Source organism: Mus caroli, unplaced genomic scaffold (genome assembly GCF_978045245.1).
Source record: "Mus caroli unplaced genomic scaffold, Mus_caroli_1 scaffold_16, whole genome shotgun sequence".
Lineage (NCBI taxonomy): Eukaryota > Metazoa > Chordata > Mammalia > Rodentia > Muridae > Mus > Mus caroli.
The window spans coordinates 94,853,040-94,875,881 of NW_028227271.1; the positions used below are offsets into that span (position 1 = coordinate 94,853,040).

General features: G+C 37.3%; 1 protein-coding gene across 3 annotated transcripts in view; it reads left to right on the forward strand.

Annotated features, from left to right (window-relative positions):
• Positions 1 to 22,842, forward strand: part of Spef2 (sperm flagellar and cilia associated 2) — a 167,303-nt gene that overhangs the window by 8,216 nt on the left and 136,245 nt on the right. For 2 of the 3 annotated variants that reach the window (XM_021183947.3, XM_085831427.1), the window contains exons 2-7: positions 195 to 297; positions 9,986 to 10,238; positions 12,311 to 12,481; positions 14,527 to 14,667; positions 16,153 to 16,217; positions 22,165 to 22,351. In XM_021183947.3, coding sequence (XP_021039606.1) covers positions 195 to 297; positions 9,986 to 10,238; positions 12,311 to 12,481; positions 14,527 to 14,667; positions 16,153 to 16,217; positions 22,165 to 22,351 — 920 coding nt within the window. The remainder of the gene's footprint in view (positions 1 to 194; positions 298 to 9,985; positions 10,239 to 12,310; positions 12,482 to 14,526; positions 14,668 to 16,152; positions 16,218 to 22,164; positions 22,352 to 22,842) is intronic. The other variant, XM_021183946.3, reaches the window with a different exon arrangement.

Consider the following 22,842-nt stretch of genomic DNA (forward strand, 5'->3'; position numbering starts at 1 on the left):
TTTTGTTTATCAACTACTGGTTTACCTTTTGGGAATACTAGTATCTATTTTTAAATCTTTTACTTTGGTTATTAAAAGATGTTTCTACAAATACGTTCAAGACATTGTATGGTCATGTTTGCTTGTGCTGGTTTGATTATATACATCACACAATAACGTTGTATTTACTTTTAATTCAATGTTTTCAAATTCAGGTCCCAAGTCATTTGCAAAGGCATTTTCTAATGGCTATCTAATTGGAGAAGTTCTGTTCAAGTTTGAACTTCAGAGTGATTTTGCAGAATTTTCAGAGAGCAGGTTAGTAAAGTTACTCAATCCTTCAAAAAAAAAAAAAATAGATTCAGTACTTTTGGCATTTAGTCAATACTTTGTTGTCTCAAGAATCCAAAGGAGAGGAATGAATGTGTTTACAATGAGACTGCTTCTGAAGAAAGTCACATTTTAATTCCATCCATACCTCTGAAGTTTTCTGCTAGGGTTTTCCCTTCTTGTTAATTCAGTCTCCTCCTCCTCCTCTTCCTCCTCCTCTTCCTCCTCCTCCTCTCCTCTCCTCCTCTCCTTCTCCTGCTCCTTCTCCTCCTCCTACTCCTTCTCCTCCTCTTCCTTCTTCCTCTTCCACATCGTGTCCTTCTCCTCCTCCTTCTTTCTCTTCCTCTTCTGCTTCCTTTTCCACTTCTTCTTTTTCCTCTTTTTTTTCCCTCGTAATTTTTATTGATTGTTATTTTGCATTTATTACTATTTGCCTGAATGCCTGTGAACTACATCCATGCAATGCTCACAGAGGCAAGAGGTGTCAAATGCCCTGAGATTGGAGTTACAGATGACTGTGACCTGCCTCTGTGTACTGGGACTCCAACCCAGGACCTCTGTAAGAGTGGCACACTCTTAACATTTCAGCCATCTCTCCCGCCCTAATTCTTCCTTCATTACGGAGAAGAAGCATAATGTAACATAGTTTTCTTAGTTAAAAATTATTATTGTTGTTGTTATTATTGTTGTTGTAAAAATATACAATATCTTTAAGTCTATCATTAAAGATACAGAGTTTTGTCTTAGAAATAATATTGAAGTATAAGTTCAGGTTGTAACCCTTCATTTGAAAGTTTATGGCACAATTTGCTTGGTTTTAGCATACATTCTTATTTGTGATACTGAGGCCATGCTGCCTGAATGCTTCCTCTCTCCCAGTTTACTTGTTATACCCGCTGCTTACTATGTATTGAGTAAATATATTCAACACTTGTATGTGTACCATGTCAGAAAAGGGGCACATTTGTTTGGCTTTTCCCACCTAGGATAAAGTTTTGAGTCTCATTCATGAGCCTTCTGTTCATTATTATTTACTTGCTGGAAATTTTCAAATTCATGGGTATGACATGCCATAATTTGTTTATCAGTAGAAGAATATTTGAGTTTTTCCACTGGGGTTATTATTTATTGTGGATGTTGTACTGTGCATACTTATGCTCTTACCTCTTGAGTCTATTTCTCGTGACTATGTGCTTAGGAGACACATTGCTGTGAATATATATACGTGTGTGTGTATCATAAATTACTATATATGTGAAAGCACACAAAGCTGTTTTCTAGAGCAATCACACTTTCCTGTCTACAGCAGCACTATATGAAGGTTTTAATTTCACTATATTTTCATGAACATCTTTGATTATCTTTTTCATATTATTTTTATTGAACACAGATTTTTTTCATACAAAATATTCTGACTATGATTTCCCTCTCCTTTCTCCTCCTCAGTTTTTCTTTACGTATCCTCCAGTTATAGCCACCTTAACAGGTGAACTTGTGTTGCATTATCAGTTTAAACTGCATTTCTTCGATCTCTAATGTTGTTAAATATCTTTACATCTGCTTATTATTCATTCATCTTCATTAATGTAATGCCTACTTTGATATTGTACATTTTTAAATCAGCTTGTATTTTTATTGTTTTATGTTATTTTCAAATTCTAAGACATGTTCCTTGTCAGACGAATGATTTGCAAATATTTTTCCTATTGTGTAATTTGAATTATAACTTTGTTATGTCTGATCTTGAGGCACATTTTTTTTTTCATTTTGTTTCATTCCAATTTAATTATTTTTTGATTACTTGTGAGTTTGGTATTTTGAATTTGTGCTCACTTCTCTTCTTATTGTTTTATTCCTGAATAATTTCAGTGGATATACCTTTGAGGTTTTTTATTCTTTTTTTTTTCTGTCCACTTAAACCTATAGTTGAACTCTTTCATAGTGAACATTTCATTCCAGCATAACTCTTGAGTCTTGATCTCCATTAACCTCACTAGCTGGGCAACTTTGATTAGTAAATCTTAACTCCAATGTTCTTTTTGGTTCCTATTTTTATAATTTTTATTTCTTTATTGCTGAGGCTTTTGTCTCACTCTAATTAAAAATTGTTTCTTTTAGCTTTTAAAATATTTTAATATCCATTCTAAAGTCTTTTGCTTGCTTCATCAGAGAGCTTCTACTGGGTCTTCTTATGTATGGATACTATTTTGTCTGAATGTGTGGGAATTATTATTAGATATGGAAAATAATATAATATGTTGTTTAGTTATTTATCTATTGCTGTTTTAAAAACACCATGGTTGAGGCAACTTTTAAAGGAGTTTATTTTAGGATTATAATTCCAGGTGGATGAGTCCATCATTACCAGAGTGGGGAGCGCTGCAGCAGACAGGCAGGCAGGCAGGTAGGCAGGCAGGCAGGCATGGTGCTAGAGCAGCTGCTGAGAGTCACATCTTGATCCACAAGCAAGGAGCAGGGAGACCTAACTCAAAATAGAGTAAGTCTTTTGAAACCTCAAAGCTGGATCCCAGTGACTACATCTCTTAATCCACTGCAAAGAGCCAGCACCTGGGGACCAGGAATTCAAATGCCCCAGTCTAATGAGGAAGATCTCACTCAAAGCACCACATGTGCAAACTCGAATGTCCACATTTTTGGCTATCCTTGCTATCTGCTGTGCATGCAATTTCAGCTGCTCTTTGGTTTCCATTATGATTTACTGGGATGGATTCTGTAGTCTCTGTTCTTTGCCAGGTTTAGTACCTATATCCTCTATCTGACAGCTTAGTTATCAGTTAGTGTACATTTTGACAAGTTGTCATTTGCTGAGCGATTCTGTGAGAGTGTTGAAACAAAGTTTGCTTTGGAAATTTCTAGTTCTTTCTTCCTCACTGCCTCCCCTGGTAGCAATACTTTAACCTGGCTAAAGACATGACGTGTTTTGAATCCTCAAATCTTTTCGGAAACCCACATACTTGCACAATTATAGATTAGCTTAATCTATAAAAATAATCTATGTTAATTTATAGATTGACGCCCAGAAACTATGAGAGCTTCAGACCCCTCCACACACATCTCATTCTTAGAGCTGTCTAGTTTTGAGAAGGCTCTTGTGTGGAGCAGCTGATAGCACCAAAACAGGCAGCTAGAATCTTGAACATGAGCGATTGACTACTTTGTACAAATATCCTTGAAACTTGGCTTTATCCAGTGAACAATGAAAAGGACACACGCACACACACACACACATGACTTTTTTCACAGACTGTCAGGCAGGTCAAGTGGTGGTAGGCTCGGACCATAGGATCTTTTCTGAGGGGTTTCAGACAGCCTTCCATGTTGATTACTGGATTTTATAGCTACTGCTGCTCTATTTGGAGACTGCCTTTGAAGTAGAAAAAAAAAGGAGTGGAAATAAAATGGGGTAAAAAGGCAGAAAAAAATCTATTCTTCAGACCAAGCAGTAAGTTCTTTTTTATTAAAAAAAAAAAAAACTTTATATATTTTGAGTCTATTCTTTCCTCGCCCATCCTTTTCCCAGACCCTCCCACCAACTCAACTTTGATTTCTTTCTCCCTCTTAAAAATAAGAACAAAAAGAACACATACTAAAGAAGATTTTGTCCATTTTTTTGTTAGCCAGTTACTGCTGAGGCCTGCCCTGAAGTGTTTGATCCAGCCTGTGTCCCGACACTGAAGCAAACTGATTTTACTCTCTCAGCACCACTAGTAGCTTCTAGTTAAATTAGGACTTTGTGCCCACTCCCTGCTCTCTGTGCTGGGATTTTCTCTTGCTTGGTACAAGTCTTATTTCTGTCCCCTATGTCTCTGTGACTTCATATGTAAACCCTATCAGTATCTTGGATGCCTTGACATTGTCCTCAATCTCTGGCTCTCCCACTCTATGCATGGATCCCTAAACGTTGAAAGGCACTGTGTGATATGCTCAGCGCGAGGCTGAGTGCTTCAAACGTTATTAGTCTCTTCATACTGTCTGTCTGTAGATCTCTGTATAAGCTTCTCTCTACAGCATGAACTTTCTCTCATGAGGGTTAAGTGATAGACTGGCCAATGGGTATAGAAATATGTCACTAGGAGTTTTTTTTATTACTATGCCCATTTAACAGAATAATAGTAGTAGGTTTCCCCTGAGGCTCATGACCTAACTAGTCTCAAGTTCTTTCCTCATTAATTGTGTCACATGTGGATGCTAGCTTACCACATACACCAAAAAAAAAAAAAAAAAATAGAGTATGTGTGTGTGTGGGGGGGGGTAATGCTTTTAATATTTGTGTTGCTATTTTGTCAGTAGGTATATCTATGGGAACATCCTTTAATAGCTGTATTTGAATTATTACAAGCCCCTATCTGACTTCTCATTTTTAAAAATTCTGAAAAGATGTGAGTGTGTGTGTGTGTGTGTGTGTGTGTGTGTGTGTGTGTGTGTGTATTAGGCCTGAGGACAATCTCAATTCTCCTTCTACTCCTCAGGAACAACCCACATTGATTTTGCTTGTTTGTTTGTTGTTTGTTTGAGATGGAGTCTCTCATTAGGTTGGGTCTCACCAAGTAAGCTGGAGTGATTGGCTGTTGAGCACCCGGATTCCTCCTGTCTCCATTCTCCCAGCCCTAGAATTACAAGTGTGCGGTACTCTCAGCATATTTACTTGAATTCTGAGGGTAAAACTCACACAGCAAACACTTCTCCATCTATCTCTTCTCCCATTCTTAGCACAAATCACTGTTAACCTGACACTTCCCATGCAAACATTCCTATGATAAAATTTCCCTGGGCCAAATAATGTATGATACCTCCTCTTCATAGGTGATTCATTTCTTCATGCATATAAACTATACAAGCTGCACAGGGAAGATTCTATGACATAGTAGAAGCTATAGATTGTAAATATATTTTCATACTATTAAAGTCTTTGTAGTTTTCCCTCCAAGCTTGTTTATGAAGCTTCTAGGACACAGGGATATTTTAATCCATACAAAACCCGCTGTGTTACAAACCTTCCATTCCTGAGGATTGAAAGGAGAGTTGAGATTGTCTCACACACACACACACACACACACACACACACACACACACACTCCCTCGTGGCCTGTTGTACAACTTTTTCACAGCTTTCCTCAGCTGTTTCCTCTGCCTAACCTGCTGGTCCCCGTGTCCCTTTTGTTACAACCTTTACAACCACTAATAGATGGGAGATTAGGCTGCCAGGTGTAAGATTTCCAGGGTAGGTAACAAACACTCTTTTTCTTTCACATTCGTGCTCTCAGATACTCTCAAACACATAGACTACTCTGTGGTTACGTGCATGGAATCAGATTTCCAGTACTTCTGTTTATCGTTTTGTGCACACTAGAAACTCATATTTCACAGTTGCATGTTTCTGCAGAATTCTCCTTGGTGCTTGTTTCTTGGTGTTTCCAACACTGCATATTCAAAGTCCTTTAAGTTAAGGATGCCCTGTTATTAATTATTACTGTTGTTGTTAATGTTGTTGTTATTGTTTATTTTAACCTCTTGAGGATCTAATAGGTCCAAATGCAGGTTTAGTGAAATTTCAGTAATTTTTTTTGGGGGGAGGGAGGATTAATGAACTTGTAAGTCTTTAGGTAAATTCTGAAAGGTTACACGTTTCAAGCGTCTTACCTACTAATAGAACTCTAACTAAAACTTGTCTGGTCTACACATACACCATCTATTTTTGTTTTATCATGTACTGCCTTAATCACTCTTCTATCCTATAAAGAGACACCAGGATCAAGGCAACTTGACACTTTACTGGGCTCACAGAATTTCTCTGGAGGGTTAAAGTGTATAGTCATTATGGCTTGACAGAGAACATGCGTGGGCTTTTGAAACTTCAAAGCTTATCCTTAGTGACGGACCTCCTCCAACAAAGCCAAAACTCAAAAATCCATTCCAAATAGTTCTAACAACTGGGGACCAAGCACTCAAATACGTGAGCATCTGGGGGCCAACCTCGTTTAAACCCAGACATGAAGCTTTGCATGTTATTTCTCTTTCACTATCGCTTTGAAAAACCTCTTCAGGGCCATCAGCATTTCCAGCCTTCTTGAAACCTCTTACTCTCTTCTGCAGACTTCGCTCTTGCCATCTCTCTGTCCCAGTGATACATGGGTGATACTTTTCCTTATAATATTGTTGGGATTATTTGTTTGTGTCATTTTTTATTAGAATAATGACAAAACCCAGGTGTCCAAAATTATTAGAAAATGGTTTAACAAAAGTTAGCTTCTTGTTAGGTTTTTTTTTTTCAACTTGACATAAAGTAGAGTTACCTGGGAAACAAGAACTTTACTTAACATTTTATTATTATTATTATTATTATTATTATTATTATTATTATTATTGATTGATGTGCAGGAGGACCAAGCCCACTATAGCTGGTTCCACTTTTGGACACCCAGGTAAAATAAGCAAGCAAGCCAAGCATTTCATAGAGAGCAAGCCAGTAATAAGCAACACAGCCCAGTTCTTACCTTCATGCTCCTATCTTGAATTTCTCAGTGATGTCCTATGATTGAAAAGTGTAAGGCAAATAAACATGTTCCACTGCAGGTGGCTTTGGTCATGATTTTTCTCATAGCAACCAAAGTAACTTAGGACATGCAAATTGCAAATATCCTTAAAGTTGTCCCTCACCCATGGTAAAATCACAATATCATTCCTATAATCAAGATATCAGTATCAAAATCTACACCTAATTAGCCGTAGAAATTTTAAAGAACTATTCCAGTCTCATTTTTAATGCAGTATCAGTATTTCAGGTGCACAGTGATTCTTCCACATCAACATACTTTATTCATGGATTTAAGCATGCGCTGAAAATAGCCAAGGAAGTTATGCTGTAATCTAGAGAAGACTTAAACTATAAAAGAGTATTTACTTAAATTATGTGATAGTAGTATTGCCATTTTAGTAGATTTTAACATGTGCAGGGTTCCTGGAAGCAATGCTCAGTGGATAGTGAAGTATGTTAGCTCGAAACCAGCAAGCTGTGAAAAGCAAGGCAGGAAGCAGCACTTGTCTCTGGAAACTACGTTACTGTTACTCCTGGTGCCTGCCCAGCTGGAGGTCCTGCCCTGACTTCCTCCAGTGATGGACGATTATTTGGGAGTTTAAAAATGAAAATAAACCCTTCCCTCCTCAAGTTGCTTTTGATCATTGTTTTTATCAGAGCAGTAGAAACCCGAAGATAAGGTGCATGATCATCACCTCATACTTTTTATATCTTTATCCTAATCTGAAAGGAAAATTGTACTTTATACAGTGCTAATGACATAGTTACATGTCTTAGAAATGACTTAATTTTAAGAATAACTTGTCTAACTCTGAGAGGATTATTCACTTTAAAACTGTTAGTTTCACTGAAGCAGATCAATTAAAAGGAAAAAAAAATAGTGAAGAGGGAAATATCTTCCAGAGGGTCACATTTCTTTTGCTGAGAGAAGGTGTATTCTGTGACCTGATGGCAAGCAGGAGAGGAGACCTAAGTCCCTTAGCAAACAAAGACGGTAAGCAGAGGGCAAGGAAACATTTCCCAGTGCAAGATGCTTATTCCCTCAGAGGTCATCGTTTACATCATATGCGCTGTCTCCAGAGTAAAGACATCCCAGCTGTTTTTCTGTTTCCAAAAACAAGAGCTGATTATTCTACTGTGCTGACTGAGCACACATCTTAACAATCAGGGATTTCCTGAGATTCCTTAAGTTGTGTTCTTCACAGTTTGGCTGGTTGGGAATTTACAACATCCATTTTATCTTCCAGGGAGAACTCTTGTTTTACCTTTGATAGTTGGTTTAGTTCATTAATGCCATCTTAAAACCAAACTGGAAACCAGACTATAACAAATACTCTATTCAGGAAGCAACGCACTACAAGTGAGAAGAGGGCGCCAGGTCTTTTGTCTGTAGGGGTAAGGGCTAAGCTTTGAAAGACATGAGATTGATACACGATTGCCTTTGTATTCTCCCTTCTGAATTATGATGTCCATAAACACTGCAGCCAACATATGAGCAAACCTAAGCTTGAATAGATAACTCTCAGTTACCATCTTTCAGAATATGCATGGTGGGTGATATACACCAGATTCTATGCATCCTTTTATTTCACAGTCACTCAGATACATGACAACTCTCAATTCAGAGGAAGAACTTTAGGGGTGCACTTTGATTACATTCAAGTATACTCAGAATGGTTTTGTATTAAAGAGTGGATTTAAATGTTGGAAGATAAGAATCCAGGCCAAGTTTGGAGAGATGGCTCAGTGGTTAAGAGCACTGACTGCTCTTCCAGAGGTCCTGAGTTCAATGCTCAGCAGCCACGTGGTGGCTCACAATCATCTGTAATGAGATCCAGTGCCCTCCTCCTGTCTGTCTGAAGAGAGTAAGAGTGTATATATACTGTGTATGTGTGTGTGTGTGCGCGTGTGTGTGTATAATTTTTTTTTTTTTAAAGTTGAAAGAATCCAACCCAACTAGTTTTAGGCCTAAGCCTAAAACTTGTTTATGGGTCTGAGTTGATAATAGTCACAAGAGTTGAAAATGACATGAATGCCTATTTTAATTACTAGTAGTTACAGACCTTTTGAGATCTCTGAAGCAACATCTAATCCTTATTGCCTTTTATTCAAATATGTTTCTTATTAACTATGAACACCTAAAAGTAATAACTACATTTTGTTCGTTTTTTAACACTTCAGTGATTGCCATTTAGTTACTTTCTGTGCATGAGGTTTTACCTGAATGCATGTATGTGTATCACATGAATGCCTGGTGTCTATGAAGGCCACATAATGACATGCAGATATCCTGAAACTGGATTTAGAGATAGCTGTGGGCTGACATGCATGTGTGGAGAATCAAATGCATGTTCTCTGCAAGTGCAGCAAGCTACTTTAGGTTGTCTCTCTAGCCCCACATATCAATAAAATTTTGAAATTAATTAGACTTAATTATCATGTATACCCTTAATAATATGCTTATTTAATAGAATATTAATCGATGGAGAAAGTTAATTAATTAATTAGATTCTTAAATTTTGAGGCCATGTTGAAATTAAATAATGAAAAATAATAAAATTTCCAATTTTAGATTTTCTTCATATCAAAGAATTACTACAAACTACATATTGAAGGGTAACAGAATGATTTCCATAGATAACATGATTCAGTTAAATAATGTTGAGAGTTTATGAAAGAACTATTGTCAAGTTAAAATTTAGGATTAACTTAAGATATTAGCAATAATAAATGATAACTTAATACAATGGAAATTTGTATTGCAAGTTTGCCTTGGAATAAAATGTAGTTTTTAAAGCTATTGTCTTTTTATCCACTGAGCAGCATATATTTGTCTGTCTTAGTACTTATCTCCTATACTAAATTTTATTGTCAATTTACAGCATGAACTATATAAAATTAATAAGTTTTAAATTATTTCAAGAAAAATAAAGTTTAGATAAACATAGCCAATGGGGAAAAATATCCCCAGGCATTTTCATTACAGAGTCGTTTAAGAAAAAGGAAGCATCTAAGGGCAGTTGGGATAATTCAGAGTATCGTATCATAATACTTCTGACATTGGGTATTTGCTTTTCATTTGCCGTTAATGTGTAATTATGAACGTATTGTCACCTTTAGGGGTTCAACAGCCAAACTTAATAATTTCTCCCGCTTGCAACCAACACTTCACCTGCTGGGTGTGCAGTTTGATCAGAATGTGGCTCAAAGCATCATCACAGAGAAGCCTGGGGCAGCAACTAAACTTCTGTATCAGTTGTACATTGCTCTTCAGAAAAAGAAGAAAACAGGGCTGACTGGACTAGAGATACAAACCATGCAACCCCAGACAAACTTGAGGCTTCAGACCCTCAAAAGTGAGGCTTTTCGAGAGGTAGGTAGAAAAAGACACGGAATAGGCATTCCCAGGAGAAAAGCTGGTGTTGCTGCAGACTGGCTGTGAGATTGTAGTCTTGGAGATGCTCAGTTGAGGCTATTTGTGTTACTGGCCCTTCTGGGTGTTATTTTATGCTAATGTCTTTAATTTGTTCATCTACCCTTGCCATCTCCCTGCTTCCTAGTCACACTACAGATAACTTATCCAAGTCTGCCCCTCTTTCCCAGAACTTTTTCCTCTTCTATTTTTGAAATTACATAATTTCTCCATTCTTTTTTCTCACTCCAAACTATTCAATATACTCCCTTGTTCTCTTCTAAATGCATGCCCTTTTTCATTAATTTTTTTGTCCACACACAATTAAAGATTTTAGTGATCAACATGAATGACGTAGTTTTTAATTTATTTTAATTACCAACAGTGATGGTGTGTATACACCATTATTGTGTGTTATATTTAATACAGAAATTTGTATGATTGCAATGTTAGCATACCTTTTACTCTTTCATAAATTATCTTCTAAATTATCTGTGTCAATGTCAGCATGCCTTTTATTGTCCAGTAGATAATTTCATAAATTATCTGTAAATATAACTGCCTTAGTCTTTATATATACCATTAGTTTTCATAACTGCTCTTTTCCTCTGCATGTTTTCCTGCTACTATGTTGCCTAAGATTTCCCCAGGGGGCCACTGCAGCAACTTGCTAGAACATCAGGCCTTCTGCTAGATCGTAGGGCTCTTCAGCACAGACTTCTTCAGCTTTATATACATTGTATCCCCATCTGATGGCAAACTCCACAGTCACCAAACAGTTTCAAAATTACTTCTTTGTACTGCTCAGCACAATGGCAATTTCTTGTGTCTATTGACTGGGTGTCTTTGACTATGTTTAGACTATTCTTGTCCTTTCTCCCACCCAAACATCCCAATCTCATATCTCCTCCTTCCCAAACATCTTTCTCACCTCTGCTGTCTACCCAGCTCGCATAGACTCTTCCTTGAAATAAGTGAAGCCTTGGTGTTAATCTCCTGGTGCTACCCATTCCTCATGAGTTTGCCCTTTGTTCTTAAGATGTGGGTGCCTCTAATGCCTAGGAAAATACTTGAGCATTGTAAATATTCAGGAAAATGTGTTTTGATGAATTGTTAGCACTTTTTAGTTTGCTAGCTCCAATTTCAAACTGCTCTACTTTAATTGGATACCTGCACTAGTCTGGGAGCAAAGTAAAATGAGAAATCACAGGCAGGCAGATTAGGCGTTAAGCTAAGCAGCTCGGTGCTGGATTCTTCTTCAATGTCCCAGCTTGGTTGACTCCAGTCAATCACTGAGAAACGCCTCCCTTTCTTCTCCCAGCTGTACAGATGAGGATGATTTATTTTTCTGCCTGCTATGACACTGGACTTTTATGTAGCCTATTGAAGACAGTGTGCAATGAGCTGTGAGGCCTTCCAGAGTCAGTTATACAATGTATAGACATTTATTGAGTCCCGATTTTATCCCAAGTGCTTGCACAGAGATGACGTTGAGAAAGCCTCCATGAACTTCACGTTTGCATGCTAGGAAGGAAAAAATGTTTCTGTATTGTGGTATATATCATAGTGATTTAAAGATGGGGTGAAAGAGAGCACAGAATAGCTTCTCATGACACATGGAGATATGACAGTCAAGCAGTAGCTGGGGAATAGGAGTTTAAGGGAGGTATAACACACATATTATAGAAAGAGAGACAACAGTTAGTGGAGGAAAAGAGTGGAGAAGAACGGGATGTGGTATGAGGACCAAAAGGAAAGAGGTCTTTGATTAAGGAAAAAGGAAGGAAGTCAAGAGCAGGCAAAATGTAAATATATATGACACCATTTTGTAAGAATGAATATAAATATCATTTTGTTGTCAACGCACAATTAAAGATTTTAGTGGTTAACATAAATGACATAGTTTTTAATTTAATTATCAAAAGTGATGATGTGTATAAACTTCATTTCAATACAAAATATATATGATTGCTATGCCAGCACACCTTTTAGTCTCCAGTAACCAAAACCTTTGAAATGCTTTCTTCATCTAGAGACTTAAAAACCTGATACCACGGCAAACCGATTTCAATCTGATGCGGGTTACATGCAGGTTTCAAGAAAAGTGTAAACAAATGAAAGAAGATCTTGCCCGAATGAATTTTGAGAAGTTTGAAAAAATTCAAAAACTTGAGGAAGAGCAAAGACACTTTAATATCGAAAAGGTTCCATAGATCATTTATTTTCTTCCTGAAAATTCATTAACACCTAGTATACCTGGTGGTTATTTCTGCCTGTAGTAAGCACACATTGCATACGCAGCAGCATGGATAGTTTGCATGGCATGATGCATGACCTTGCGTTGCCTCACCACACCCTCCCTCCCTCCCTCCCTCCCGTCTTGTTTCCCACTCACTCTCCCTGCCCCTGTGGCTGAGAGCTATCAACTACCTAATAGGACAACTTTCTTCACTGAATGAAATCTGTCCTCAGTTCCTTTGGGAAAGAATTTGCTACTAGCTACCCTACTGGCCGAAGGAGCTCAATCCTTACATCCCTGTGGAAGACAGGAGGGACATTTCCCCCATGCCCCATTCTATCCTATTCTCTGCAATGCCCCTGTCTCTATATCCTGCTACATTTATTATAGGGGGTTACTTCTCTGATTGCTTCCCTATCCAACTATGTGAAACATCTTATCTTCACTGTCCTTAGCTATTGCTTTGTGTAAGTTGCTGCTGATTCTAAAGACCTCTTTGAAAAAAAAAAGTCTTTAATGATCTATGTCTTTAAAGACATGAGAGGGAAAACATCATCAAATCATTAAAGACTTTTAAGAGAATTTCAAATGGCCAGATGCAGAGAGTGTGCTAACTACAGGCAATGGAATTATTGCTCTCCCTGTTATATTTGAAACTTGCTTTTTAAATTGATTAGTATGTCAAGAAGGTAATATATCCTGGATGGACTGAGCTTCTTCTTCTGTTAGTTTCCAGAGGACAGAATCACTCTTCAGTGCTTCTGCGTAGCAGAGACAGGGGATTCTAAGTGCAATGTCTATGTTGAGGTCAAGAACTGGGACTCATGTGCATTGAACCAGCTAGTTCAGGTGTGGAAAGCCAAGTATAATGCAGGAAACCTCAAAAAAAGAAAAGTCAAGGACTGTAGGATATTGTGAATTATATGGAAGAGAGATTGTGAAACATGGCCATAGGAAATAAACAAGACAAGTGACGAAGCCTGCCTGTGGTCTCCCTATTTTCTTAAGAAAAAGAAAATAAACATAGGGTGATGAAATAGAAATCCACATGAAATAAACATATGGCAATGCAGTAGAAATTCACATCTTCAGAAAGTGAAATAGAAATGATAAAATGATAACTTCTGCTTTTTAATGTAATTTTCCTTGGATATAGAAATTAAGGAATTCAGTTCTAATGCAATGCTTTAGTAATAAAAACATTTATCATTTTCATAAGATGTTTAGTTTTTTTGTTTTTGTTTTTTGGTTTTTGGTTTTTGTTTTTTTCCAGACAGGGTTTCTCTGTGTAGCCTTTGCCGTCCTGGAACTCACTTTGTAGACCAGGCTGACCTCAAACTCAGAAATCCGCCTGCCTCTGCCTCCCGAGTGCTGGGATTAAAGGCGTGAGCCACCACATCCAATTAGATGTTTAGTTTTAAAATATTTAATAATATATATTTTAGACATTTCTCTTTCAATCACACCATTCTTTTTATATTGTCCTTAAACTCAGTACTGCCTGTCTTGAGATATAATCCCACCATGCTTTGTGTTTTGGTGTCAGGCCAGTAGTTGAGGTTTCTCCTGAACTCATGTGTATAGGTAGATTGGTCTGGAGAAGTTGACTTTGCTAGTGGCAGCTATTGGGTCTATAGAGTCCTTGGGGGCTTCCTCAGAGAAAGAATTCTCATATTTGGGCTGGTCATGAATGTGCATGGATAATGAACTATAATATTTTTATATTTAAAGCACATGACTATTCTTGTACCAATGCACATAATAGCAATACATACATTATTTAGTCATAATTTTAGTTTATCAATGTTGTGTTTAGCATCATAATTTTCAATGTAAATAGCGCCGATTGTCTTTCTAATAGTACACAATTGTGACACCTTGTGCATTTGTTAATTGCTAAGTTCTGAAATTTTCAACAGATAACTTACATATTTGTGTATCTGTATATATGTTACATTCTTATTATTTTGACAAGCTGAATGAATAAATTAATGTGTATGCCATACTCAGCAACGCTTAAACAGAAGACGACAAAATGAGATAATGGCCAAAATCCAGGCAGCCATTATACAGATCCCCAAGCCTGAATCCAACCGTACTTTGAAAGCTATTGAGGCTCAAAAACTGATGAAAAAGAAAAAGGAGGCAGAGGTAAGTGATGGTCTCTTGTCTTGTGTTTCTCTTAATAGGGAAATGCCCTCTCTGCAATGAGCAGGAGAGATCTTCCAAAGGTTCTTATTTTTTTTTTTTTCAAAACTCTTGTTTGCTTAGTAGCAGGGTGTAGCTTGAGCCCAAGGGAGATAAAGTTCCCAATGTTGGGGTTTCTACTTGGACTCCTGTGTTTATAGTTAGTCTGCTAAATTAGGTAATTGTCGGGAACACACCTTTCTCCTTTACCATGCAATGTGGCTTCTTATAAATCCCAGAAATGTTAATTGTCTTGTTGCTGTTAAAACATTTTAAATTAAAATACCTGCACTGGAGATATAGTTTACTAGACCACACCGATTGTCAACATTCCAATAGGATAAAATCTAATTATGTCATGGGAAAGTAATACTATGTTGTGGTAATAACTACTGATTGCTTCCATTCTTTGTTGACCTAAGAAAGGTAACAATAATTACCATCACTCAAGATCTGGACTGTCACTTCACTTCTTATTGACTGTGTCCTCTCGGTTCTGTGTTAATGCCTTCCTTTATAAATGTAAAGTGAACTGAAGTCTAGATGCTGATCCATTTTACTGTAGCGATGGGTGCCGCTTAAGGAGACATTGACCAAGATCTCTCATCCCTAAGCCCATGGCATTTTGTATTGATCTATGTACCATTTATGAAACTCGAATAAAATATTTTAGATTTGGATTTTAAAGCATATTATCCACATACTTTTCTACCTCCATTTTTGTATTAAGCAACTAAATTTCCCTGAGTTTTTGAAGATTTATAATAAAGTTTTTATAGTTACATAAGCACAAGCTGAAATTATTTAGAGAAAAAGGTTATAGAGTAAGTTAGGTTGCATGGGAAGTGTTTAAAACAGGCAACACATACACCTGTAAGAAATATTTATATTTTAAAAACATGTGCCTGGACGCTGATCAGTGTCAATTACATTCGCATCCTTTGGTGCACTATTAAAATAAGACTCTTCCTTCTCCAGAGATGGCTCTATGGTTAAACTAACTGCACCAATAAGCAAACATGTCTGTGTATGTAATCCAGTACACATGTTTTGAGAGAGGACCAGAGACAGTATAATTCCCAGCAGAAAACAAGTGACCTCGAATAAAACAAGATTGAAGAAAGAAGTGAAATGGGAGGTTGTCCTCCTACACACTCGCGCATACACACACACACACACACACACACACACACACACACACACACATTTTTGAAACAACAGGAGAGAATCATGAAATAAGTGATTTGGGTGAGACAATTTCTATATTGCTTTAGGGTAACCTCATCTAAAAGAACAAATCACAGTTATAAAAGTATTTCAGCTTGTCTTATCTTGGCACTTAATTATTTTGAATTAGTACTATGAGTCACCTTTTAAAACTGATTGAACATGATGAAATTTCTCAGTGGCTTTTCAAGGCAGAAAACTGATGGTGAATTTTCTTTAAAGGACGTGGCCAATGAGATTAAGAAATTTGAAGCACTAATTAAAAAGGATCTCCAAATTAAGGAAAGGTAGGGTATGTTTTCCTTCTCAAACACATAGTCAGTGCTATGAAGAACCTCTGAATATTTATGAATGGTTTATGTAACATGACTTAAAATGCAGATTATTTATCCATTAACAACTTTGATCTGCCATGCAAATGTGGGTATCATGAAATGAAAAGTCAGTTTATTTTTCTGGGCTGTTTATTTTGTTGAGTTCACATCCATTTTTTTAAACATTTACTAAAAGTGTTCCACTAATTTAAAAGTGCCCTGAGAAAGCCTTGGTTGGACTTTAGTTTGGTTTCTTTCATGTCAGGTTCTCTGTGTTTATTACAGATTATAGCAATAAAGTGTTATTGAATATGGTTTCTCATCAATTGTTATGCAATTTTGTTTCTTCTATAAATTATGCCCTTTAATAGTTTCATTTACCGAAATATGAATATATTCCATACCCCTTTATTTCTTATTGTAGGTCCTTGAATATAGCCTATTAAATACTACTACTCTAGATGCAGTGTAGGGTTTTCTAGACACCCTGCCTGACCCCACCCCAGAGCTCTTGGGGACTAAACCACTAACCCAAGAGTACACATGGAGGGACCCATAGCTTCATCCACATATGTGGCAGAGGATGGCCTTGTTGGACATCAGTGGGAGTAGATGTCTTTGAGCCTGAGGGTGTTCGATGTCCCAGTGTAGGGAATGCCAGGGTCAGGAGACGTGAATGAATAGGTGGGTGGGGGAGCACCTTCATAGAGACAGAGGGAGAGGGGATGGCATAGGGGGTTCTGAAGGGGAGACCTAGAAAGGAGAAAACATTTGAAATGTAAATAAATAAAATATCCAATAAAAAAGAGAAAAAAAAAAAAAAAAAAAAAAAACGTCTTCCAGAATGTGAAAGAATTCCATATGAAGGGAGACTTCCGCCAAGTTAACAACAGACTTCAGCTCCAGTTCAATGGTTCTCAGTGAGGGAATTCAGAGCCCAGGGAGGGGTGAAAAATCAGAAAACAAGTAGTAAAATGGTCAGGTATTGAAAATTTTCAATAAAATGGAAAATATTCATATTTTCCTTCTCCTACCCTCTGCACAAATTCCAGATGCCCTACCTTGATCTGCATGCCCTTTATCATCTTTGTCTCTGTCCTGTAAAAGCAGAATACTCCAAAGTACATAGGTGACAAGGAAGATCAGCAACGCTGTCCTTGTCTCTTCATCGTTTATTGTCTCTCCCACCACACAGGAGCTTTTGAAACTCATTCATTCCCATTTGTCGGTTATTGGCACTCTTTCCTGGACTATTGAATCCTTGAAAATGAATTCTTACCTTTACTTGTTCCCTGGTAATTTCACATTTTGAGTCTTAGATTACACTCTTTGATCTATTTTTAAAGTCTGACTCTTTCCCTGTGGATATTTACATGAGCTGCAGTATTTGCAGAAGAGACCATCTTTCCTCCAGCACAAGCTTTGTGCCTTCATCAAAACCCAAGTGGTTGTAGCTGCATGCATCCATTTCTGAATACTATATTTTATCCCACTATGCTTATTTGTTTATGTGCCTTATCATGGTGGATCTGTTACTGTATCTCTGACTTGTAATTTGAGATCAGGTATTAAAATACTGTCAGAATTTCCCCCTTTTATCAGATTGCTTTGGGTATCTTGAATCTTCATGAACATTGTAATCTTTCCTAGTTCTATGAAGAACGCCACTGGAACTTTGGTGGTAACCATCCAGAAACTGTATGTTGCTTTTGATAATGTAATGTAACCACTCTCATGTATTGATTCTGCTGATCCACAAGTATGGGAGGTCCTTTGTGTGGGCCATTTCTTTTTTTTTTTTTTTATTCCTTTCTGTTTTGTTTTGTTTTGATTTTGGTTTTGGTTTTAGTGTTGTTGATGTTTCCCCAGAAGGTTCAATTTAATCTCTCCAGAAATTTCCAAGGAAACTTGGAAGTGGGCATAGAATGGAGAGTCCAACATCTCAGAGTGGCAGTATAGGATGTCAGGGGGCTGGAGGCTCAATCCAGAGAAAAGTTATTAGATGATGGACCTTTTAAAGCCTTTCTATAAGTAACTGCTTTTAAAATTCACTTTGAATTTTTAGGTGAGAATGTTCTGGAATCATCTAGAAATTTAATACTAGCTTGTTACAGTGTTAAAAGTTTTGTAATATATTTTAAAATTATTGTTGAATTACACCACTTTCTTCTTTCCTATTTTTCCCTCCAGCCCTTCCCAGGTACCCTACCTCTACTTCCTCCCATTTCCCTCACTCTCAAATTGATAGCCACTGTGTGTGTGTGTGTGTGTGTGTGTGTGTGTGTGTGTGGTGTATGTGGTGTATGTGTGTATGTGTGTGTGTATGAAAGAGAGAGAGAGAGAGAGAGAGAGAGAGAGAGAGAGAGAGAGAGAGAGAGAGAGAAAGAGAAAGAGAATGAATTTCTATGTACAGACAGCATGAACCCAAACAACAGTTTTAGTAGCCTCCTCTTTCACTGCCCAGACCTGAAAAGTCCTTCAAAGACAAGGATGTCACAGCAAAGCACATTCTTTTCCTTTTGTGGAAAAAATGAAAAGTTTTACTTCTAGCAATGTGAAAGCCCCATGGTTGCCCCCTAACATGTATGCTGTCCATTTGGTGTTTAAAACAAACAAACAAACAAACAACAAAGCAAATAATAAATATTATCATCCATCTGTTTACTTAGCTGAGCTTCATTGGATGCTCTATTTTTGGTATTTGGTTAAAAACATTTACCACATAATTCTCTAAATACATATTTGACAACATTTCTACACTGCTAATTACAGCATAAAACTTATTAGTCCCTACAAGTGTTTGGTAAACAATCAGCTATCAATAAAATACAACCACTGTTTTCAAGACACACACATATAATAAAATGAATGTATCTTGAATTGAATTACCATAGAAATTTATTTTTAATAATGTATTTTTAAAACCATTTTAGCTTTATAATTTAATATGTTGTGATAACTTGATGCATGGACATTAATCAAACAATCTAATCACAAGACCCAGCATTTTTATGCCATCCAATATAATTTTAAGTTTTGATTAAAGTATTTTGATTAATATGTATTTATAGGTTACAACACGATGCTTGAACTGGGGCATGCCACATTTCCATCTCATTTTTGCCTTCGACTGGGAGTCTTTGATAGCTATCAGGTTGATGGGTGCACGGGTGGGTGGATGAAGGAGTGAATAGGTTGACTCATTAATAACACAAAATCCATGAACTAGATTATTGGCAGCATATACACAGTGTTTAGGAAGCTGCTAGCCTATATTTAATCTAGGATAGAACCTTTGTAATAACACATTTAGATGAAAGAATAATAAGAATTTTACTGAATGATCACCTGAATTTCCACAGGTGTGTAATTATACTAACCTTTTAAAAATGTTTTTGTAACTGTCCCAAATGGTTTGCTTATTTACTTTTGGAGATGGGAGTCCACTATGTAGGACTGAATGGCATGAAATTCACTAATGTTAACCAGGATGGAAATGTTCTCACTGAAATTAGTCTACCTATACCTCCCAATTGCTGAGATTACAGTTCTGGGCCACCATGATTGTATTAAATCTCAATAAGCTAAAATCAGCTCTGCTTTTGACCTTCAGTGTATTGAATTGTAACACAGTTTATCCTTAATTCCTCCAAGTGACAGATTGCAACCAGGCCTGGGGTGCCTGTGGATAAAATACTTAGAATCTTAGTGTTTTATACTAGCATTTGAAAGTATTATTATGATTCAGTTTTGTTATAGATATAATAATATGGCTACCCCCACTGCTACACACCTACAAATTCCCGACCCTCTGTACTTTTCCCCCATCTCCTCCAGTATCTGAACTACACCCTCCCCCACCTTGATGCTAGGGACCCAAGAGTTTCCCAGGACCCAATAGGGAAGACATTAGCTGAAATACCAACAAAGGGTATAGAACCTCTAGAGACCATATTCAATGGATAGGCACGGTCCCCGGTTGAGGGATGGTGCCACCCACCCACCTTAAAAATATTAATCCAGAATTCCTCTTGTCAAAAGGAAACTCAGTGACAAAGAGTGGAGCAGAAACTGAAGGAAAGGCCATCCAGGGCCTGCCCCACCTAGGCATCCATCCCATCTGCTGACACCAAACCCAGACATTATTGCTGATGCCAAAAATTGATTGCTGACAAAAGCCTGGTATAGCTGTCCCCTGAGAGGTTCTGCCAGAGCCAGGTCAAAACAGATGCAGATATACATAGTCAAACATTGAACTGAGTGTGGTGACCACAATGGAGAAGTTAGAGGAAAGAATGTAGGAGTTGTAGGGGTTTGTAACTTCATAGGAAGACCACAATATCAGCCAACGAGACCCCCCCCCCCAAGCTCCCAGGGACTAAACCACCAAGAGTACACAGGGATACCCATAGCTCCAGCTAGATATGTAGCAGAGGATTATCTGGCATCCCTGAGAAGGGAGCCCCTTGATCCTGTGGAGACTTGATGATTGAGGATAGGGGAACACTAGGGCGCTGAGGCAGGAGCAGGTAGGCAGGTGACGTAGGACTCTCATAGAGGCAGGGGGAGGGAGGATAAGGGGGATTGTGGAGGAGAAACTGGGATGGGGATAACATTTGAAATATAAATAAATAAAATAACCAATAAAAAATAAATGATATTTTAATATTTAATAACTTTGGTATTTGATAAAGATTAACATTTATTATTTAAAATAAAATTAATTAAAATGAGCATTTAATATATTATTTAATAAATAAAATATTGATATAAATTTAATAATGTTCTTGTTATTGAAAATATTATTGAAATTTAGCCCACCAACTGTTTGTGTGGAGAACAAGAAAAGAATGTCTCATGAGTTCAAAATTTATCTGGGAGCAACAAATCTACAAATTATGATCTAGAATCTCATAGGATCTATGTAACAACTATGTATTAATCTCACACAAAACTTGCTTTTGTAGGAGGATTTCTGCCTATGTAAACATTGATGACTGTTTAGTTATGACACATTAGTAACATGCGTTTTTGTTTTTTGAAATAAATTCTCTTATAGTCTAAATTAAATGTACTAGTGAAAATGTAAAAATGATAATTCATAACATAAACTCATTATCCCTTGGCAAGTAGCATTATTATATATTTTATACAGCTCTACTGTGCCATTCTAATGGCTTCTTAAAGACATATGCAGATGAGAATTGATTACTCAGTTACTACACACACAAAATGTTTCTTTCATTTTTAATGATAAATTTCAAAGGGCTATGAATTTCATGCTGAGGGACCATTTATTTCACTGAACTTTGGTGCTCATCTTTTGGGAAGACCTGTCCTTATACAAGGTCAGACCTCTGCTGAGTCATGGAAGGTAGGGCCAACTTTCAGCTGCTAAGTTCCTAGCAAAGACTGGGCCACTGCCCTAGGAAGCCATATGCCCATTTGGGAGGACTTAAGAGTAGCCAGCACCACTGTGAGGGAGAACAGAGTAGCTGTAAATGGGACCATCCACAGAGGAACTGTGTTCTCCATATCTAGTATATTGTCATTGAGGCATCTGCCCTGACATTAGATTATCTACAGTTTACCTCCTGTTGACTTAAAACAGAAGAAACTAGAGGCCAGTGGAAAGATGCAGGAGAGAAGCCAGTCTCTAGTTAGCAGAGCATAAGATCTGAGAAGAGATAAGCTTAAGGGAAAAAAAAAAAGCTATGCTAAGGATCTCAGAGGGACAGATCTAAAAGTGATATAAAGAAACTGGACTCAGCAGTAGGCTACAGCTTCCACATTTATCCAATGCTTGTACTCACAAATTAACAAAGAATTCAGAGCAGCTTTCTCAGGAGTCTTTAATATTTCAAAGAAGGGACATGTGATCACACTGTGTTAAAATCTAACAAGAATCTGTTACCTTTAGTGCATCCAAGACTTCTTTAGAAACAACAGACCAGACAACTGCAGAACTGCTCAACACTTATTCAGATGATGACTACATTAAAAAGATCCAGAAACGCCTAGAAGAAGATGCTTTCGCACGCGAGCAAAGGGAAAAAAGACGACGGAGATTGTTGATGGATCAGCTAATGGCCCATGAAGCACAGGAGGTGAGCTATGTGATGTTGGTTCTACATGAACATTGCCTACAACTTCAGAATACATGGCCCTGTGTTTATACAAGCAAGTATTTTATATACCTGTCATTTGTCACTCTGCATCAGATCTCATAGATAAATTCTCACATCACAAAAACCCAAATCCCTACTTATCAATTTTCAAAGCACCCTCATTAGTAGCTCAAAGACCCTGAGCTACTCAGTTATTCTTAAATCGTACTGTGGCCCTTCCCTCCAAAATGGTTAGTTATGGAACTGGTTAAAAGTTACCTGAGCAAGTGGGAAAGCCTGTGTCTTAGTTTCTGAGGCATGAGTTACTTTTATAATAGAACAACAACAACAACAAAATCTTTCCCACTTAAGCTTTCATGTGAAGGTTCTTATAGTTCTTCAAACTGAAACTAAACAAAGCCTTTACCCAGCCATCCCACTGTTCCAAATTAGGTGTTGATTTATTGCCCAAGAAAGACACCAGTTCCTTA